We start from the raw sequence: 17,990 nt of genomic DNA, 5'->3' as shown, positions 1-17,990 counted from the left end.
CCGGGACACCGGGACACTGGGACAACAGGAACCCACGTGCTGGGGACAGAGGGACAGACGGACGTCGCGGACACTGGGACACAGGGACACTGGGACAACAGGAGCCCACGTGCTGGGGACAGAGGGACAGATGGACGTTGCGGACACTGGGACACAGGGACACTGGGACAACAGGACCCCACGTGCTGGGGACAGAGGGACAGACGGACGTTGCGGACATCGGGTCACAGGGACACTGGGACAACAGGAACCCACGTGCTGGGGACAGAGGGACAGACGGACGTCGCGGACACTGGGACACAGGGACACTGGGACAACAGGAACCCACGTGCTGGGGACAGAGGGACAGACGGACGTCGCGGACGCTGGGACACAGGGACACTGGGACAACAGGAACCCACGTGCTGGGGACAGAGGGACAGACGGACGGCGCGGACACTGGGACACAGGGACACTGGGACAATAGGAACCCACGTGCTGTGGACAGAGGGACAGACAGACGTCGCAGACACCGGGACACAGGGACACTGGGACAACAGGACCCCACGTGCTGGGGACAGAAGGACAGACAGACGTCACGGACACCGGGACACAGGCACACTGGGACAACAGGAACCCACGTGCTGGGGACAGAGGGACAGACGGACGTTGCGGACACTGGGACACAGGGACACTGGGACAACAGGACCCCACGTGCTGGGGACAAAGGGACAGACGGACGTCGCACACACTGGGACACAGGGACACTGGGACAACAGGACCCCACGTGCTGTGGACAGAGGGATAAACGGACGTTGGGAACATCGGGACACAGGGACACTGGGACAACAGGAACCCACGTGCTGGGGACAGAGGGACAGACGGACGTCGCAGACACCGGGACACTGGGAAAACAGGAACCCACGTGCTGGGGACAGAGGGACAGACGGACGTCGCGGACACTGGGACACAGGGACACTGGGAAAACAGGACCCCACGTGCTGGGGACAGAGGGACAGACGGACGTCGCGGACACCGGGACACCGGGACACTGGGACAACAGGAACCCACGTGCTGGGGACAGAGGGACAGACGGACGTCGCGGACACCGGGACACAGGGACACTGGGACAACAGGAACCCACGTGCTGGGGACAGAGGGACAGATGGACATCGCAGACACCGGGACACCGGGACACTGGGACAACAGGAGCCCACGTGCTGGGGACAGAGGGACAGACGGACGTCACGGACACAGGGACACTGGGACAACAGGAACCCACGTGCTGGGGACAGAGGGACAGACGGACGTCGCGGACGCTGGGACACAGGGACACTGGGACAACAGGACCGCATTTCCTGTGCACAGAGGGACAGACAGACGTCGTGGACACCAGGACACAGGGACACTGGGACAACAGGAACCCATTTGCTGGGGACAGAGGGACAAACGGACGTTGGGGACATCGGGACACAGGGACACTGGGACAACAGGAACCCACGTGCTGGGGACAGAGGGACAAACGGACGTTGGGGACATCGGGACACAGGGACACTGGGACAACAGGAACCCACGTGCTGCGGACAGAGGGACAGACGGACGTCGCAGACACCGGGACACAGAGACACTGGGACAACAGGAACCCACATGCTGGGGACAGAGGGACAGACGGACGTCGCGGACACCGGGACACAGGGACACTGGGACAACAGGAACCCACGTGCTGGGGACAGAGGGACAGACGGACGTCGCGTACACCGGGACACAGGGACACTGGGACAACAGGAACCCACGTGCTGGGGACAGAGGGACAGACGGACGTCGCAGACACCGGGACACAGGGACACTGGGACAACAGGAACCCACGTGCTGGAGACAAGAGGGACAGACGGACGTTGCGGACACTGGGACACAGGGACACTGGGACAACAGGACCCCACGTGCTGGGGACAGAGGGACAGACGGACGTCGCGGACACCGGGACACTGGACAACAGGAACCCACGTGCTGGGGACAGAGGGACAGACGGACGTCGTGGACACTGGGACACAGGGACACTGGGACAACAGGAACCCACGTGCTGGGGACAGAGGGACAGACAGACGTCGCGGACACCGGGACACAGGGACACTGGGACAAGAGGAACCCACGTGCTGGGGACAGAGGGACAGACGGACGTCGCATACACCGGGACACAGGGACACTGGGACAACAGGACCCCACGTGATGCGGACAGAGGGACAGACGGACGTCGCGTACACCGGGACACAGGGACACTGGGACAACAAGACCCCACGTGCTGCGGACAGAAGGACAGACGGACGTCACGGACACCGGGACACAGGGACACTGGGACAACAGGACCCCACGTGCTGAGGACAGAGGGACAGACGGACGTCATGGACACCAGGACACAGGGACACTGGGACAACAGGAACCCACGTACTGGAGACAAGACGGACAGACGGACGTTGCGGACACTTGGACACAGGGACACTGGGACAACAGGAACCCACGTGCTGGGGACAGAGGGACAGACGGACGTCGCGGACACCGGGACACAGGGACACTGGGACAACAGGAACCCACGTGCTGGGGACAGAGGGACAGACGGACGTCGCGTACACTGGGACACAGGGACACTGGGACAACAGGACCCCACGTGCTGGGGACAGAGGGACAGACGGACGTCACGGACACCGGGACACAGGGACACTGGGACAATAGGAACCCACTTGCTATGGACAGAGGGACAGACGGACGTCACGGACACCGGGACACAGGGACACTGGGACAACAGGACCCCACGTGCTGGGGACAGAAGGACAGACAGACGTCACGGACACCGGGACACAGGGACACTGGGACAACAGGAGCCCACGTGCTGGAGACAAGACGGACAGACGGACGTTGCGGACACTGGGACACAGGGACACTGGGACAACAGGAACCCACGTGCTGCGGACAGAGGGACAGACGGACGTCGCAGACACCAGGACACAGGGACACTGGGACAACAGGAACCCACGTGCTGGGGACAGAGGGACAGACGGACGGCGCGGACACCGGGACACAGGGACACTGGGACAACAGGAACCCACGTGCTGGGGACAGAGGGACAGACGGACGTCGCAGACACCGGGACACAGGGACACTGGGACAACAGGAACCCACGTGCTGCGGACAGAAGGACAGACGGACGTCGCGGACACCGGGACACAGGCACACTGGGACAACAGGAACCCACGTGCTGGGGACAGAGGGACAGACGGACGTCGCGTACAGCGGGACACAGGGACACTGGGACAACAGGAACCCACGTGCTGGGGACAGAGGGACAGACGGACGTCGCGGACACTGGGACACAGGGACACTGGGACAACAGGAACCCACGTGCTGGGGACAGAAGGACAGACAGACGTCACGGACACCGGGACACAGGGACACTGGGACAACAGGAACCCACGTGCTGGAGACAAGACGGACAGATTGACGTTGCGGACAATGGGACACAGGGACACTGGGACAACAGGACCCCACGTGCTGGGGACAGAGGGACAGACGGACGTCGCGGACACCGGGACACAGGGACACTGGGACAACAGGAGCCCACGTGCTGCGGACAGAGGGACAGACGGACGTCGCGGACACTGGGACACAGGGACACTGGGACAACAGGACCCCATGTGCTGGAGACAAATGGGACAGACGGACGTCGCAGACACCAGGACACAGGGACACTGGGACAACAGGACCCCACGTGCTGCGGACAGAGGGACAAACGGACGTTGGGGACATCAGGACACAGGGACACTGGGACAACAGGACCCCACGTGCTGAGGACAGAGGGACAGACGGACGTTGGGGACATCAGGACACAGGCACACTGGGACAACAGGAACCCACGTGCTGCGGACAGAGGGACAGACGGACGGCACGGACACCGGGACACAGGGACACTGGGACAACAGGAACCCACGTGCTGGGGACAGAGGGACAGACGGACGGCGCGGACACCGGGACACAGGGACACTGGGACAACAGGACCCCACGTGCTGGGGACAGAGGGACAGACGGACGTCGCAGACACCAGGACACAGGGACACTGGGACAACAGGACCCCACGTGCTGGGGACAGAGGGACAGACGGACGTCGCAGACACCGGGACACAGGGACACTGGGACAACAGGAACCAACGTGCTGCGGACAGAAGGACAGACGGACGTCGCGGACACCGGGACACTGGGACAACAGGAACCCACGTGCTGGGGACAGAGGGACAGACGGACGTCGCGTACACCGGGACACAGGGACACTGGGACAACAGGAACCCACGTGCTGGGGACAGAGGGACAGACGGACGTCGCGGACACTGGGACACAGGGACACTGGGACAACAGGACCCCACGTGCTGGGGACAGAAGGACAGACGGACGTCGCGGACACTGGTACACAGGGACACTAGTACAACAGGAACCCACGTGCTGGGGACAGAAGGACAGACAGACGTCACGGACACCGGGACACAGGGACACTGGGACAACAGGAACCCACGTGCTGGAGACAAGACGGACAGATGGACGTTGCGGACACTGGGACACAGGGACACTGGGACAACAGGACCCCACGTGCTGGGGACAGAGGGACAGACGGACGTCGCGGACACCGGGACACAGGGACACTGGGACAACAGGACCCCACGTGCTGGGGACAGAGGGACAGACGGACGTCGCGGACACAGGGACAGAGGGACACTGGGACAACAGGACCCCACGTGCTGGGGACAGAGGGACAGACGGACGTTGCGGACACTGGGACACCGGGACACTGGGACAACAGGACCCCACGTGCTGCGGACAGAGGGACAAACGGACGTTGGGGACATCAGGACACAGGCACACTGGGACAACAGGAACCCACGTGCTGCGGACAGAGGGACAGACGGACGGCGCGGACACTGGGACACAGGGACACTGGGACAACAGGAACCCACGTGCTGGGGACAGAGGGACAGACGGACGGCGCGGACACCGGGACACAGGGACACTGGGACAACAGGAACCCACGTGCTGAGGACAGAGGGACAGACGGACGTCACGGACACCGGGACAGAGGGACACTGGGACAACAGGAACCCATGTGCTGGGGACAGAGGGACAGACGGACGTCAGGGACACCGGGACAGAGGGACACTGGGACAACAGGAACCCATGTGCTGCGGACAGAGGGACAGACGGACATCGCGGACACCGGGACACAGGGACAACAGGAGCCCACGTGCCTGGGACAGAGGGACACACGGACGGCGCGGACACTAGGACACAGGGACACTGGGACAACAGGACCCCACGTGCTGGGTACAGAGGGACAGACGGACGTCGCGGACACCGGGACACAGGTACACTGGGACAACAGGAACCCACGTGCTGGGGACAGAGGGACAGACGGACGTCGCGGACACTGGGACACACAGGGACACTGGGAAAACAGGACCCCACGTGCTGAGGACAGAGGGACAGACGGACGTTGGGGACACCGGGACACAGGGACACTGGGACAACAGGAACCCACGTGCTGCGGACAGAGGGACAGATGGACGTCGCGTACACCGGGACACAGGGACACTGGGACAACAGGAACCCACGTGCTGGGGACAGAAGGACAGACAGACGTCACGGACACCGGGACACAGGGACACTGGGACAACAGGAACCCACGTGCTGGGGACAGAGGGACAGACGGACGTCGCGGACACTGGGACACAGGGACACTGGGACAACAGGAACCCACGTGCTGGGGACAGAAGGACAGACAGACGTCACGGACACCGGGACACAGGGACACTGGGACAACAGGAACCCACGTGCTGGGGACAGAAGGACAGACAGACGTCACGGACACTGGGACACAGGGACACTGGGACAACAGGACCCCACGTGCTGGGGACAGAGGGACAGACGGACGTCGCGGACACTGGGACACAGGGACACTGGGACAACAGGAACCCACGTGCTGGGGACAGAAGGACAGACAGACGTCACGGACACCGGGACACAGGGACACTGGGACAACAGGAACCCACGTGCTGGGGACAGAAGGACAGACAGACGTCACGGACACTGGGACACAGGGACACTGGGACAACAGGACCCCACGTGCTGGGGACAGAGGGACAGACGGACGTCGCGGACACTGGGACACAGGGACACTGGGACAACAGGAACCCACGTGCTGGAGACAAGACGGACAGACGGACGGCGCGGACACCGGGACACAGGGACACTGGGACAACAGGACCCCACGTGCTGGGGACAGAGGGACAGACGGACGTCACGGACAGCGGGACACAGGGACACTGGGACAACAGGACCCCACGTGCTGGGGACAGAGGGACAGACGGACGTTGCGGACAATGGGACACAGGGACACTGGGACAACAGGAGCCCACGTGCTGGGGACAGAGGGACAGACGGACGTCGCGGACACCGGGACACAGGGACACTGGGACAACAGGAGCCCACGTGCTGCGGACAGAGGGACAGACGGACGTCGCGGACACTGGGACAGAGGGACACTGGGACAACAGGACCCCACGTGCTGGGGACAGAGGGACAGACGGACGTTGCGGACACTGGGACACAGGGACACTGGGACAACAGGACCCCACGTGCTGGGGACAGAGGGACAAACGGACGTTGGGGACATCAGGACACAGGCACACTGGGACAACAGGAACCCACGTGCTGCGGACAGAGGGACAGACGGACGTCTCGTACACCGGGACACAGGGACACTGGGACAACAGGAACCCACGTGCTGGGGACAGAGGGACAGACGGACGTCGCGGACACCGGGACACAGGGACACTGGGACAACAGGAACCCACGTGCTGAGGACAGAGGGACAGACGGACGTCGCGGACACCGGGACACAGGGACACTGGGACAACAGGAACCCACGTGCTGGGGACAGAAGGACAGACGGACGTCGCGTACACCGGGACACAGGGACACTGGGACAACAGAAGCCCACGTGCTGGGGACAGAGGGACAGACGGACGTTGCGGACACCGAGACACAGGGACACTGGGACAACAGGAGCCCACGTGCTGGGGACAGAGGGACAGACGGACACCAGGACACAGGGACACTGGGACAACAGGAACCCACGTGCTGCGGACAGAAGGACAGACAGACATCGCAGCAACCGGGACACAGGGACACTGGGACAACAGGAGCCCACGTGCTGGGGACAGAGGGAAAGACGGACGTCGCGGACACTGGGACACAGGGACACTGGGACAACAGGAGCCCACGTGCTGGGGACAGAAGGACAGACAGACGTCACGGACACCGGGACACAGGGACACTGGGACAACAGGAACCCACGTGCTGGGGACAGAGGGACAGACGGACGTCGCGGACACAGGGACACAGGGACACTGGGACAACAGGAACCCACGTGCTGGAGACAAGATTGACAGACGGACGTCGCGGACACTGGGACACAGGGACACTGGGACAATAGGAACCCACGTGCTGGGGACAGAGGGACAGACGGACGTCACGGACACCGAGACACAGGGACACTGGGACAACAGGAATCCACGTGCTGGGGACAGAGGGACAGACGGACGTCGCGTACACTGGGACACAGGGACACTGGGACAACAGGAACCCACGTGCTGGGGACAGAGGGAAAGACAGACGTCGCGGACACCGGGACACAGGGACACTGGGACAACAGGAACCCACGTGCTGGGGACAGAGGGACAGACGGACGTCGCGGACACTGGGACACAGGGACACTGGGACAACAGGAGCCCACGTGCTGGGGACAGAGGGACAGACGGACGTCGCAGACACTGGGACAGAGGGACACTGGGACAACAGGAACCCACGTGCTGGGGACAGAGGGACAGACGGACGTCACGGACACCGAGACACAGGGACACTGGGACAACAGGAACCCACGTGCTGGGGACAGAGGGACAGACGGACGTCGCGGACGCTGGGACACAGGGACACTGGGACAACAGGAGTCCACGTGCTGGGGACAGAGGGACAGACGGACGTCGCGGACGCTGGGACACAGGAACACTGAGACAACAGGAACCCCCGTTCTGGGGACAGAAGGACAGACGGACATTGCAGACACCAGGACACAGGGACACCGGGACAACAGGAACCCACGTGCTGGGGACAGAGGGACAGACGGACATTGCAGACACCGGGACACAGGGACACTGGGACAACAGGAACCCACGTGCTGGGGACAGAGGGACAGACGGACGTCGCGGACACTGGGACACAGGGACACTGGGACAACAGGAACCCACGTGCTGGGGACAGAGGGACAGACGGACGTCGCGGACACCGGGACACAGGGACACTGGGACAACAGGAACCCACGTGCTGGGGACAGAGGGACAGACGGACGTCGCGGACACCGGGACACAGGGACACTGGGACAACAGGAACCCACGTGCTGGGGACAGAGGGACAGACGGACGTCGCGGACACCGGGACACAGGGACACTGGGACAACAGGACCCCATTTGCTGGGGACAGAGGGACAGATGGACGTCGTGGACACCGGGACACAGGGACACTGGGACAACAGGACCCCATGTGCTGGGGACAGAGGGACAGACGGACGTCGCAGACACCAGGACACAGGGACACTGGGACAACAGGACCCCATGTGCTGGGGACAGAGGGACAGACGGACGTCGTGGACACCGGGACACAGGGACACTGGGACAACAGGACCCCATTTGCTGGGGACAGAGGGACAGACGGACGTCGCGGACACCAGGACATCTGGACACCAGCAGCAGCACCGTGTGCCAGGGACACCCGTTTTCATAGGTCAGCATCCCAGTGACACCAGTAACACCCCACATGCCAGTACCGCCCCCCCCCAGCGCTCCCAGTCGCACCAGTACAGCCTGCAGGAAGGCACGGCTGCTGCTGGCTCCTCCCACCCCTCCTCCCAGTGCTCCCAGTGGCGCACCTTGAGGCCCTTGGCGCGGTTGATGGCCCGCAGGGGCCGCAGGACACGCAGGACCCGCAGGATCTTCACCACCGAGATGGCGCTGGAGCTGCCGCCGGCGCCAGGGGACACCAGTGCTCCCAGTGTCCCCCAGTGCCCTCCCAGTGCTCCCAGTCCCCCTCCCAGTGCCCTCCCAGTGCCCACACCAGTGCCTCCACCAATGTTCCCAGTGCTTCCCAGTGCCCTCACTGGTGCTCTCAGTGCCCTCAAAGGCACTCCCAGTGCCTCCCAGTGCTCCCAGTGCCTTCCCAGCGCCCTCCCAGTGCCCCCAGTGCCCCCCCCGGCTCACTGGATGCCGAAGGAGATGAGGGAGACGCCGACCACCAGCAGGTCAAGGAGGTTGAACCAGTTGCGGCAGAAGGAGCCTTTGTGCAGGAAGGCGCCGAAGGCCGTCATCTGGGGGGGAAGCCGTGAACCCCGACTTCGGGTATCCCCCCCCCTCCTCCTGAGGACCCCCCAAAACCCTGGGGGACCCCCCCCGGCGTACCTTGAGCAGGATCTCCACGGTGAAGATGGAGGTGAAGGCGTAGTCGAAGTAACCCAAGATCTGGGGGGGGGGGGGGGAGGGGCAGGGGGAAACAGGGTGACCCCAACACCCCCCCAGCCCCCCTCGACCCCCCCAAACCCCCCAGGGCCCCCCCAACCTGCCCCAAGTCCCCCAGCTCTTCCCAGCACCCCACATTTCTGCCCCCACCCCCAGCAAGCGGATCCCACACGTTTATGGTGTGAATCACACACACCCCCTGCCCCCTCCCAGTTTGTTCCAGTTTGCCCAGTATCCCACGTGATTGCGGGGCGAGTGGGCGCGGACGGGGTCCTCGGCGGCCAGCGAGACACTGCTGAGGATGATGAAGACGAGGATGAGGTTGGTGAAGACGTGGTGGTGGATGAGGGCGTGGCACCGCACCCGCAGCCTGCGCCGAGCACACATCAGCACCAGTGCTCCCAGTTGCTCCCAGTGCTCCCCCCTCCCCTTCATCCCAGCTTACTGGGTGCCCTCCCCCTGCGGGTGCTCCCACTCCAGTTACTCCCAGTTCCCTCCAGTTTCCGCTCAAGTGTCACCTGTCCCCAACCATATGCCATCCAGTGCTCCCAGTTCTCCAGTCCCAGCGCTCCCAGCCCCCCCCAGTTTGTGTCCCCACTCCCAGCGCTCCCAGCCCCCCCCAGTTTGTGTCCCCACTCCCAGCGCTCCCAGCCCCCCCCAGTTTGTGTCCCCACTCCCAGCCCCCCCCAGTTTGTGCCCCCACTCTAAGCCCCGCCCAGTTTGTGTCCCCGCTCCCAGCACTCCCAGTATCCCCAGTTTGTGTCCCCGCTCCCAGCGCTCCCAGCCCCCCCAAGTTTGTGTCCCCGCTCCCAGCGCTCCCAGCCCCCCCCAGTTTGTGTCCCCACTCCCAGCGCTCCCAGTATCCCCAGTTTGTGTCCCCGCTCCCAGCGCTCCCAGTCCCCCCCAGTTTGTGTCCTCGCTCCCAGCGCTCCCAGCCCCCCCCAGTTTGTGTCCCCGCTCCCAGCGCTCCCAGTATCCCCAGTTTGTGTCCCCGCTCCCAGCGCTCCCAGCCCCCCCCAGTTTGTGTCCCCGCTCCCAGCCCCCCCAGCCCCCCCAGTTTGTGTCCCCGCTCCCAGCCCCCCCCAGTTTGTGTCCCCGCTCCCAGCGCTCCCAGCCCCCCCCCGTTTGTGTCCCCGCTCCCAGCCCCCCCCAGTTTGTCCCCCCGCTCCCAGCGCTCCCAGCCCCCCCAGTTTGTGTCCCCGCTCCCAGCCCCCCCCAGTTTGTGTCCCCGCTCCCAGCGCTCCCAGCCCCCCCCAGTTTGTGTCCCCGCTCCCAGCCCCCCCCCGTTTGTGTCCCCGCTACCAGCGCTCCCAGTCCCCCCCAGTTTGTGTCCCCGCTCCCAGCCCCCCCCAGTTTGTGTCCCCACTCCCAGCGCTCCCAGTATCCCCAGTTTGTGTCCCCGCTCCCAGTCCCCCCCCTTTTGTGTCCCCACTCCCAGCGCTCCCAGCCCCCCCCAGTTTGTGTCCCCGCTCCCAGCGCTCCCAGTATCCCCAGTTTGTGTCCCCGCTCCCAGCCCCCCCCAGTTTGTGTCCCCGCTCCCAGCGCTCCCAGCCCCCCCAGTTTGTGTCCCCGCTCCCAGCGCTCCCAGCCCCCCCCAGTTTGTGTCCCCGCTCCCAGCGCTCCCAGCCCCCCCCAGTTTGTGTCCCCGCTCCCAGCCCCCCCCAGTTTGTGTCCCCGCTCCCAGTGCTCCCAGCCCCCCCAGTTTGTGTCCCCGCTCCCAGCCCCCCCCCAGTTTGTGTCCCCGCTCCCAGCGCTCCCAGTATCCCCAGTTTGTGTCCCCGCTCCCAGCGCTCCCAGCCCCCCCCAGTTTGTGTCCCCACTCCCAGCCCCCCCCAGTTTGTGTCCCCGCTCCCAGCGCTCCCAGCCCCCCCCAGTTTGTGTCCCCGCTCCCAGCGCTCCCAGCCCCCCCCAGTTTGTGTCCCCGCTCCCAGCCCCCCCCAGTTTGTGTCCCCGCTCCCAGCCCCCCCAGTTTGTGTCCCCGCTCCCAGCCCCCCCCCGTTTGTGTCCCCGCTCCCAGCGCTCCCAGCCCCCCCCAGTTTGTGTCCCCACTCCCAGCCCCCCCCAGTTTGTGTCCCCACTCCCAGCGCTCCCAGCCCCCCCCAGTTTGTGTCCCCACTCCCAGCGCTCCCAGTATCCCCAGTTTGTATCCCTAGCCCCATCCCTCCCAGTGCTCCCAGTCCCCTCTCTCACGGGTTGGTGCTGCCCAGCAGGAAGAAGGCGCTGCCCTCGGGGATCGGCACCACCTTGGTTTTGGGGGGCTCCTCCAGGAACTCCAGCCGGGGCCCCCCCAGGCTGTCCCGCTCCTCTCCCGCCTCCTCGTCACCTGCAAGGGACCCAGGCGTCCGGGCACCGCCACCCCCACCCCCCGGCATCCAGGTGGGTGACGCTCACCTTCCTCACTCCCCTCTTCCTCCTCCTCCTCCTCCTCCGGCTGCTCCCCCTCAATCTGGGGAGGAAAAAAGGGGGGGTGGGGGTGAACGCTGCGGGGGTGGGGGGGTGGGGAGGGGGCACCCCCCAATCACACTCACCTTCACGCTTACGTCCGGGCTCCCCGCGCCGCCTTCCACCTCCCCGGCCTTCTCCCTGGTTTGGGGGGGCGGCGGGTGGGAAAGGGGGGGCTCAGACAGGGGACCCAGGCGTCCGGGTGCCCCCCTCCCCCCCCACAGGGGGACCCAGGGGTCCGGGTGCCCCCCCAAAGGCTCACTTTTTATCGGCCCCCGAGTTGATGTTGTCGCCATCGGCCAAGTTGTCGACTGCGATGGCCAAGAAGACGTTGAGGAGGATGTCTGTGGGGAGGGAAGGGTTAACCAGTGCTCCCAGTATCCTCCCAGTATCCTCCCAGTCCCTCCCAGTGCTCCCAGTATGCCCACGCACAGTTCCCGCAGATGAAGAGGATGACGAAGTAGATGCAGACGAGCATCCCGGGGAAGACGGGGCCGCCGTAGGCCATGATCCCGTCGTACATCACCGCGTTCCAGTCCTCCCCCGTCAGGATCTGGGGGAGGGGGAGCCCCCAAACACCGGGGTCACCCCAACACCAGCACACCCCTCCCAGTGCTCCCAGTACAATGCCGCCTCCCAGCCCTCCTGCACCAGGGCGCAGCGTCACCCCGGAGTGGCTACAGGATGGTGAGGGGATGTATTTTGGGGGGGGGAATCATGGGTTTTGGGGTCTCCCATAGGTTTTGGGGTCCCCCATGGGTTTCAGGGTCTCCCATGGGTTTCACACTCCCTCATGGATTTTGGGGTTCCCCACAGGTTTTGGGGTGTCTTGTGGGTTTTAGGGTGTTCCCAAAGGTTTTAGGCTCCCCACAGATTTCAGGGTTCCCCCGTGGGTTTTGGGGTCCCCCCATGGGTTTCAGCATCTCCTACAGCTTTTGGGGTCCCCCCCATGGGTTTCAGAGTCTCCCCACAGCTTTTGGGGTCCCCCTCCGGCATCTTCCCATGCATCATAGGGGTCCCCACAGGTTTCAGTGTCTCCCACAGGTTTCACACTCCCTCGTGGATTTTGGGGTTCCCCACAGGGTTTTTTTGGGGGGTCTTCCATGGGACTTCAGGGTCGCCCTCCAGGTTTTGGGGTCACCCTCCAGGTTTCAGGGTCCCCCATGGGTTTTGGGGGTCTCCTCATGGGTTTTAGGGCCTCCCACAGGACTTCAGGGTCCTCCTCCAGGCTTTGGGGTCTCCCCATGGGTTTGAGGGTCTCCCACAGGTTTGAGGGTCTCCCCACAGGTCTCGGGGTCCCCCCATGGGTTTGGGGGCTCCCTGGAATTTGGGGTTACCTGGAAGACGGTGAGCAGAGCCTGAGGGAAGGTATCAAAGGTGCTGCGCTTGGTCTGGGTCTCGTCGAAGCTGAAGCGCCCCCCGAAAAGCTGCATGCCCAGGAGGGCGAAGATGATGATGAAGAGGAAGAGGAGGAGCAGGAGGGAGGCGATGGACTTCATGGAGTTCAGCAAGGAGCCCACCAGGTTGCTCAGCGACGCCCAGTGCCTACGGGCCGCCGGGGTTACCGGGAGGACTGGGGATCCCCAGCGTTCAGGTAGCTCCAGCCCCGCCAACACCCAGCGGCGGCTGACAGGAGCCGGCGGTCGTCACCGCGCCACCGCGTCACCGCCTGCCTTCACCTGGTGACTTTAAAGACGCGGAGGAGCCGGACGCAGCGGAGGACGGAGATGCCCAGGGGTTCCATGGCACCTCGTTCCACCAAAGCCGTTTCCAACACCCCGCCGCACACCACGAAACAATCGAAGCGGTTGAAGAAGCTGGTGAAGTACCGGGCGGGGCCCAGGGCGTACAGCTTCAACACCATCTCGGCGGCGAACAACGACAGCAGCGCCTTGTTGGCGTAAGCTTTTGGGGAGGGGGGCAGTGCGGAACCCAGGCGTCCGGGAGGTGTTTAACAACACCCCGCGCCCCCCCGCCCCCTTAAAGAAATATTTTGGGGTGCGTTGGGGGGTGGGGGGGGGGGTTGTACCTTGCGTTTGGGTGAGCCAAGGGGGTTGCCCGTGGTGCTCGGAGGCGATGGTGAGGGTGTTGAGGAAGACCAAGAGTAAGACGGTCCAGTAGAAGGAGACGGATTTCACCGCCCCGCGGCACCGGCGGCGCCACAGGCGGTTCAGGCGGCGCAGGCGGTTCCTGGCGGGGGGCGGATGACACACACCAGCACACGGGGTGGGGGGGGCGAGGGGGTGGATTTGGGGGTACGGGGGGGGCAGGAGGGGACGGAGAGGTGTTGGAGGGCACAGGCGGACGCGGGGGCGGTGGTATTTCGGGGACAGAGGAGAGGTGTTGGGGTTACAGAGACCGCCTGTCAGGTGGGAGGTGTGGGAGGGGGAGGATTTGGGGGAGGGCCCCCACTGCATGCCCCCCCTTTTTTTCCACCCCCAGCTCCCCCTTTTCCCATCACTCACCAGAATTTGGTCTTTGTAATTTTGCCCCTGAGAAGGAAAAGGCACAGAGTTACCCCAAAATCAGGGGGGGTGTCCCTGTGGCCATGGCGGGGGTTTTGGGGTACCTGGGGAGGGGTCACAGGGGTGCTGGGGTCGATTTTGGGTCCTTGGGGGGGCTCTGAGGGTCCCTGGGGCTATGGGGGGTGGGTCCCAGATGGCCTCGAGGTGCTGTGGGGGTCGGTTTTGGGGTCCCAGCATCACTGTTGGTGTCTCTGGGGAGGCTGGGGGAGGGTCCCAGGGTACTGGGGGGGACTTGGGGGCTACGGGGGGGGTCCCGGACCCCACCCCACCCCCGTTTCAGTGCTCACAGGCAGCGGTCGCAGGCGGTCGGCTGCGCCTCCTCCTCGCCCACCGTCTCGGTGTTCACCGACGTCGTCTCGCTGCCGGGAAGGCTGGCTGGGGTGGGGGTCAAAGGTCAGCGTCATGCGGTAGAACTTGGGGTGGGGGCACCCCGACATCGTGGGGACCCCAGGGTGGGGGGTGTCGTTACCATGGGTCTCGGTGGAGTGACTGGCGTGACGGAGCCACTTCAGTCGCGGCTTCCGCTTCCCCATCAGGTCCTCGGCGGTCAGGCCTGCGGGTTGGGGTGGGGGTTTTGGGGGTGCCGGCCAGGGGGGCAGTTTGGGGGGCTCCCCCCACGTGGCCACACCCACTTACGGTGCTTCTCGTGCTCCCCCTCCTCGTCGTCACCCTCCAAGTCCTCGGCCTGGGTGATCCAGTCCATGTAACCCCGGAGATCTTCCTCCAGCTGCTGCTTCTCCCGCAGCTTCTGGAAGTCTCCGCGGGCCTTGGCCTTCTCACGCTCCTTGGAGAACTCCCTTGGGAAGGGTGGGACACGCGTGACACCCCCCCCAGGAACACGCTAACGACACGCTAACAACACGCTAGCGACGCCCTCACCCGCTCAGCACCCCCAGCACCAAGTTGAGGACGAAGAAGGAGCCGAAGATGACGAGGCTGACGAAGTAAATCCAAGGTAACTCGTGGCCCATCGCGTCCTGCATCTATAAAGGGGGAGGGGGGGCGTGGTTGGGGGGCAGGTTTTGGGGTGACACGATGGCAAGCGGGGGTGGGGGTTTGGGGGTGGGACCCCGAATCGCCCCCCTCAGCGGTACGCGGGGCGTGAGGCACCGACGGAGAGGTTTTGGGGGGGGGGGGGGGGTCCACCCTGACGCTGGGGAGGTTTGGGTGGGCTCAGGGAGGTGGGGGGGTGGGGTGGGGGTGTGTAATTGGGGGTGGGGGGGCTCACCCAGTAGAGCACGTCGGTCCAGCCCTCCATGGTGATGCACTGGAAGACGGTGAGCATGGCGAAGAAGAAGTTGTCGAAGTTGGTGATGCCGCCGTTGGGCCCCTCCCAGCGCCCCCGGCACTCGGTGTTGTTCTGCAGGCAGGCGCGGCCGTGGCCCGAGAAGGCGCAAGGGGAGGGGTCCTCCTCCGACTCTAAATCTGGTGGGGGGGGGGATGGCACCGGCCAAAAAGGGTGAGGAGGGGTCAGCACCCCCAAAATGGGGTTTGGGAGGGGGTCTCTGGGGTGTTACGGGGGAGTGCTGGCGGGCGGAGGGGTAGAGGAGGGCTGGGGGGACACGGGGTTGTGGGGGGGGGCGGGTCAGGGTGTTGGGGGGTAACACCCCTTGATGGGGGGTCACTGGGTGCTGGGGGGGGTCTTAGGGGGGCAAATCCCCTTCACTGGGGGTGGGGGGTCTCAGTGTATGTGGGGAGACCCAGGCGGCCTTTTAGGGGGGCATAGGGGTGGTCCTGGGTGCTAGGGGGGGGTCTCAGGGACTTTAAGGGGGTCTCACGGTTTAGGGGGGCCTTGTTGGGGTGTCACTGGGGGGGTCCTGGGTGCTGGGGGGGTGTTTCAGGGGCTTTGGGGGGTCTTGTTGGGGTGTCACTGTGGGGTCATTGGGTCCTGGGGGGCATCTCAGGGGCTTTGGGGGGGGGTCTCACGGTTTGGGGGGGGCCTTGTTGGGGTGTCACTGGGCAGGGTTCCTGGGTCCTGAGTGGGGTCTCAGGGACTTTAGGGCGGTCTCACCGTTTGGGGGGGGCCTTGTTGGGATGTCACTGAGGGGTCACTGGGTGCTGGTGGGTCTCAGGGGCTTTGGGGGCATCTCATGGTTTGCGGGGGGGGGCTCGTTGGGGTGTCGGTGGTGGGGTGGGGGGTCCCTGGGAATGGGGGCGAACCCCCCCGCCCCCCCATCACCTGATCCGATGAAGAAGCAGGTCTTGTGCATGCGGCCGATGAAGAGCTCGAGGCCGATGATGGCGTAGATGATGATGACGAAGAGCACGAGGAGGGCGATGTGCAGCAGCGGCACCATGGCCTTCATGATGGAGTTGAGGACGATGTGGAGGCCTGTGGGGAAAACAAAGGGGTGGGGGGCAGAAAACGGGGGAGGGGTCCCCCAAAACCCCCCTGCCAGGAACGATCCCCCCCCCCTCCAAATCTCACTGGGGACGCCAGAGACGAGGCGGAGGGGCCGGAGGACGCGGAAGGCGCGCAGGGCTTTGACGTCGAAGCCCCCCGGTTTCCCGCTCATGTGGTGGGCTTCGCCGGGTTTGTGGGACACCTGCTCCAGGATGACGCTGAAGAGCCTGAGAGAGGTTTTTTGGGGTTTTTTTTTGGGGGGGAGGGGGACACGACACCGTTTGCACCCGTTTTGGGGTGCACCCCCCACCCCCTCGGGGACGATTCCTCACCCCACGACGACGATGACGAAGTCGAGGAGGTTCCAGCCGTTGCGGATGTAGGCGCTGGGGTGCAGCACCAGCCCGTAGGCGATGATCTTCAGGAAGGTCTCCACCGTGAAGATGATGAGGAAGACGTACTCCACCTGCTCCTGGTGAGGGGGCGGGGGGAATAAAGGGGGGGGGATTGAGTGGGGGGGGCTCCTCCTCCCCGGACCCCCACCCTTCCCAGCGTCCCCGTCTCCCAGGACCCGGGCGTCTGCCCGGGATCGGCTAAGCCGGGATTAGCGCCCACCCCGGCGCCAGGCAAGCGGCTTAAGGCGTGCGAGGGGGAAGGCGTGCGGCGCGTGCTTCGGGGGGCCCCAGGCGCCCGGGGCACCCCAAACCCCCGCCCAGGGCGGAACCCCCGCGTCGGGGTGCACCCCCGCCCCGCTCCCGATTCCCTCCAGCGCCCTTCATTAAGCCTTAATGAGCTTCGCCAGCGCCTGACTGGGACCAGTTGAGGACACTGAGTTCAGCGGAAGGGAAAGGGGGGTGCCCCCTTTTACTTGGGGGGGTGCCCCCCTTTATTTGGGGGGGGGGGAATTGGGGGTCCTCACCAGGTTGTGGTTGGCAGCGTTGGAGTCGTCCTCGGGGAAGGGGATGTAGACCCCCAGAGCCACGCAGTTGGCGAAGATGGTGGCGAGGATGAGGATGTCGAAGGGCCTACGATTAAGGTTGGGGCGGGGTGGGTGGGGGGCTGCCCCCCAACTTCTCCCCCAACCCCAGGGTATCATGGGCG

General features: G+C 65.0%; 1 protein-coding gene across 1 annotated transcript in view; it reads right to left on the bottom strand.

Moving 5' to 3' along the window:
* CACNA1F (calcium voltage-gated channel subunit alpha1 F) overlaps positions 1–17,990 on the bottom strand; it is a 46,982-nt gene that overhangs the window by 27,728 nt on the left and 1,264 nt on the right. Inside the window, exons 4-25 of the mRNA XM_064439658.1 lie at positions 17,809–17,914; positions 17,222–17,361; positions 16,974–17,116; positions 16,725–16,877; positions 15,774–15,970; positions 15,425–15,528; positions 15,182–15,342; positions 15,015–15,098; positions 14,833–14,920; positions 14,486–14,512; positions 14,050–14,210; positions 13,700–13,925; positions 13,358–13,565; positions 12,453–12,573; positions 12,283–12,364; positions 12,107–12,161; positions 11,970–12,024; positions 11,769–11,901; positions 9,819–9,948; positions 9,522–9,581; positions 9,324–9,430; positions 8,996–9,083 (exon numbers count right to left, since the gene is read on the bottom strand). Of these exons, the coding sequence (XP_064295728.1) occupies positions 8,996–9,083; positions 9,324–9,430; positions 9,522–9,581; positions 9,819–9,948; positions 11,769–11,901; positions 11,970–12,024; positions 12,107–12,161; positions 12,283–12,364; positions 12,453–12,573; positions 13,358–13,565; positions 13,700–13,925; positions 14,050–14,210; positions 14,486–14,512; positions 14,833–14,920; positions 15,015–15,098; positions 15,182–15,342; positions 15,425–15,528; positions 15,774–15,970; positions 16,725–16,877; positions 16,974–17,116; positions 17,222–17,361; positions 17,809–17,914 (2,629 nt within the window). The remainder of the gene's footprint in view (positions 1–8,995; positions 9,084–9,323; positions 9,431–9,521; positions 9,582–9,818; positions 9,949–11,768; positions 11,902–11,969; positions 12,025–12,106; positions 12,162–12,282; positions 12,365–12,452; positions 12,574–13,357; positions 13,566–13,699; positions 13,926–14,049; positions 14,211–14,485; positions 14,513–14,832; positions 14,921–15,014; positions 15,099–15,181; positions 15,343–15,424; positions 15,529–15,773; positions 15,971–16,724; positions 16,878–16,973; positions 17,117–17,221; positions 17,362–17,808; positions 17,915–17,990) is intronic.

This window comes from Phalacrocorax carbo (genome assembly GCF_963921805.1).
Source record: "Phalacrocorax carbo chromosome 29 unlocalized genomic scaffold, bPhaCar2.1 SUPER_29_unloc_1, whole genome shotgun sequence".
NCBI classification, from domain to species: Eukaryota; Metazoa; Chordata; class Aves; order Suliformes; family Phalacrocoracidae; genus Phalacrocorax; species Phalacrocorax carbo.
This window is presented reverse-complemented; position numbering and strand designations above follow the sequence as displayed.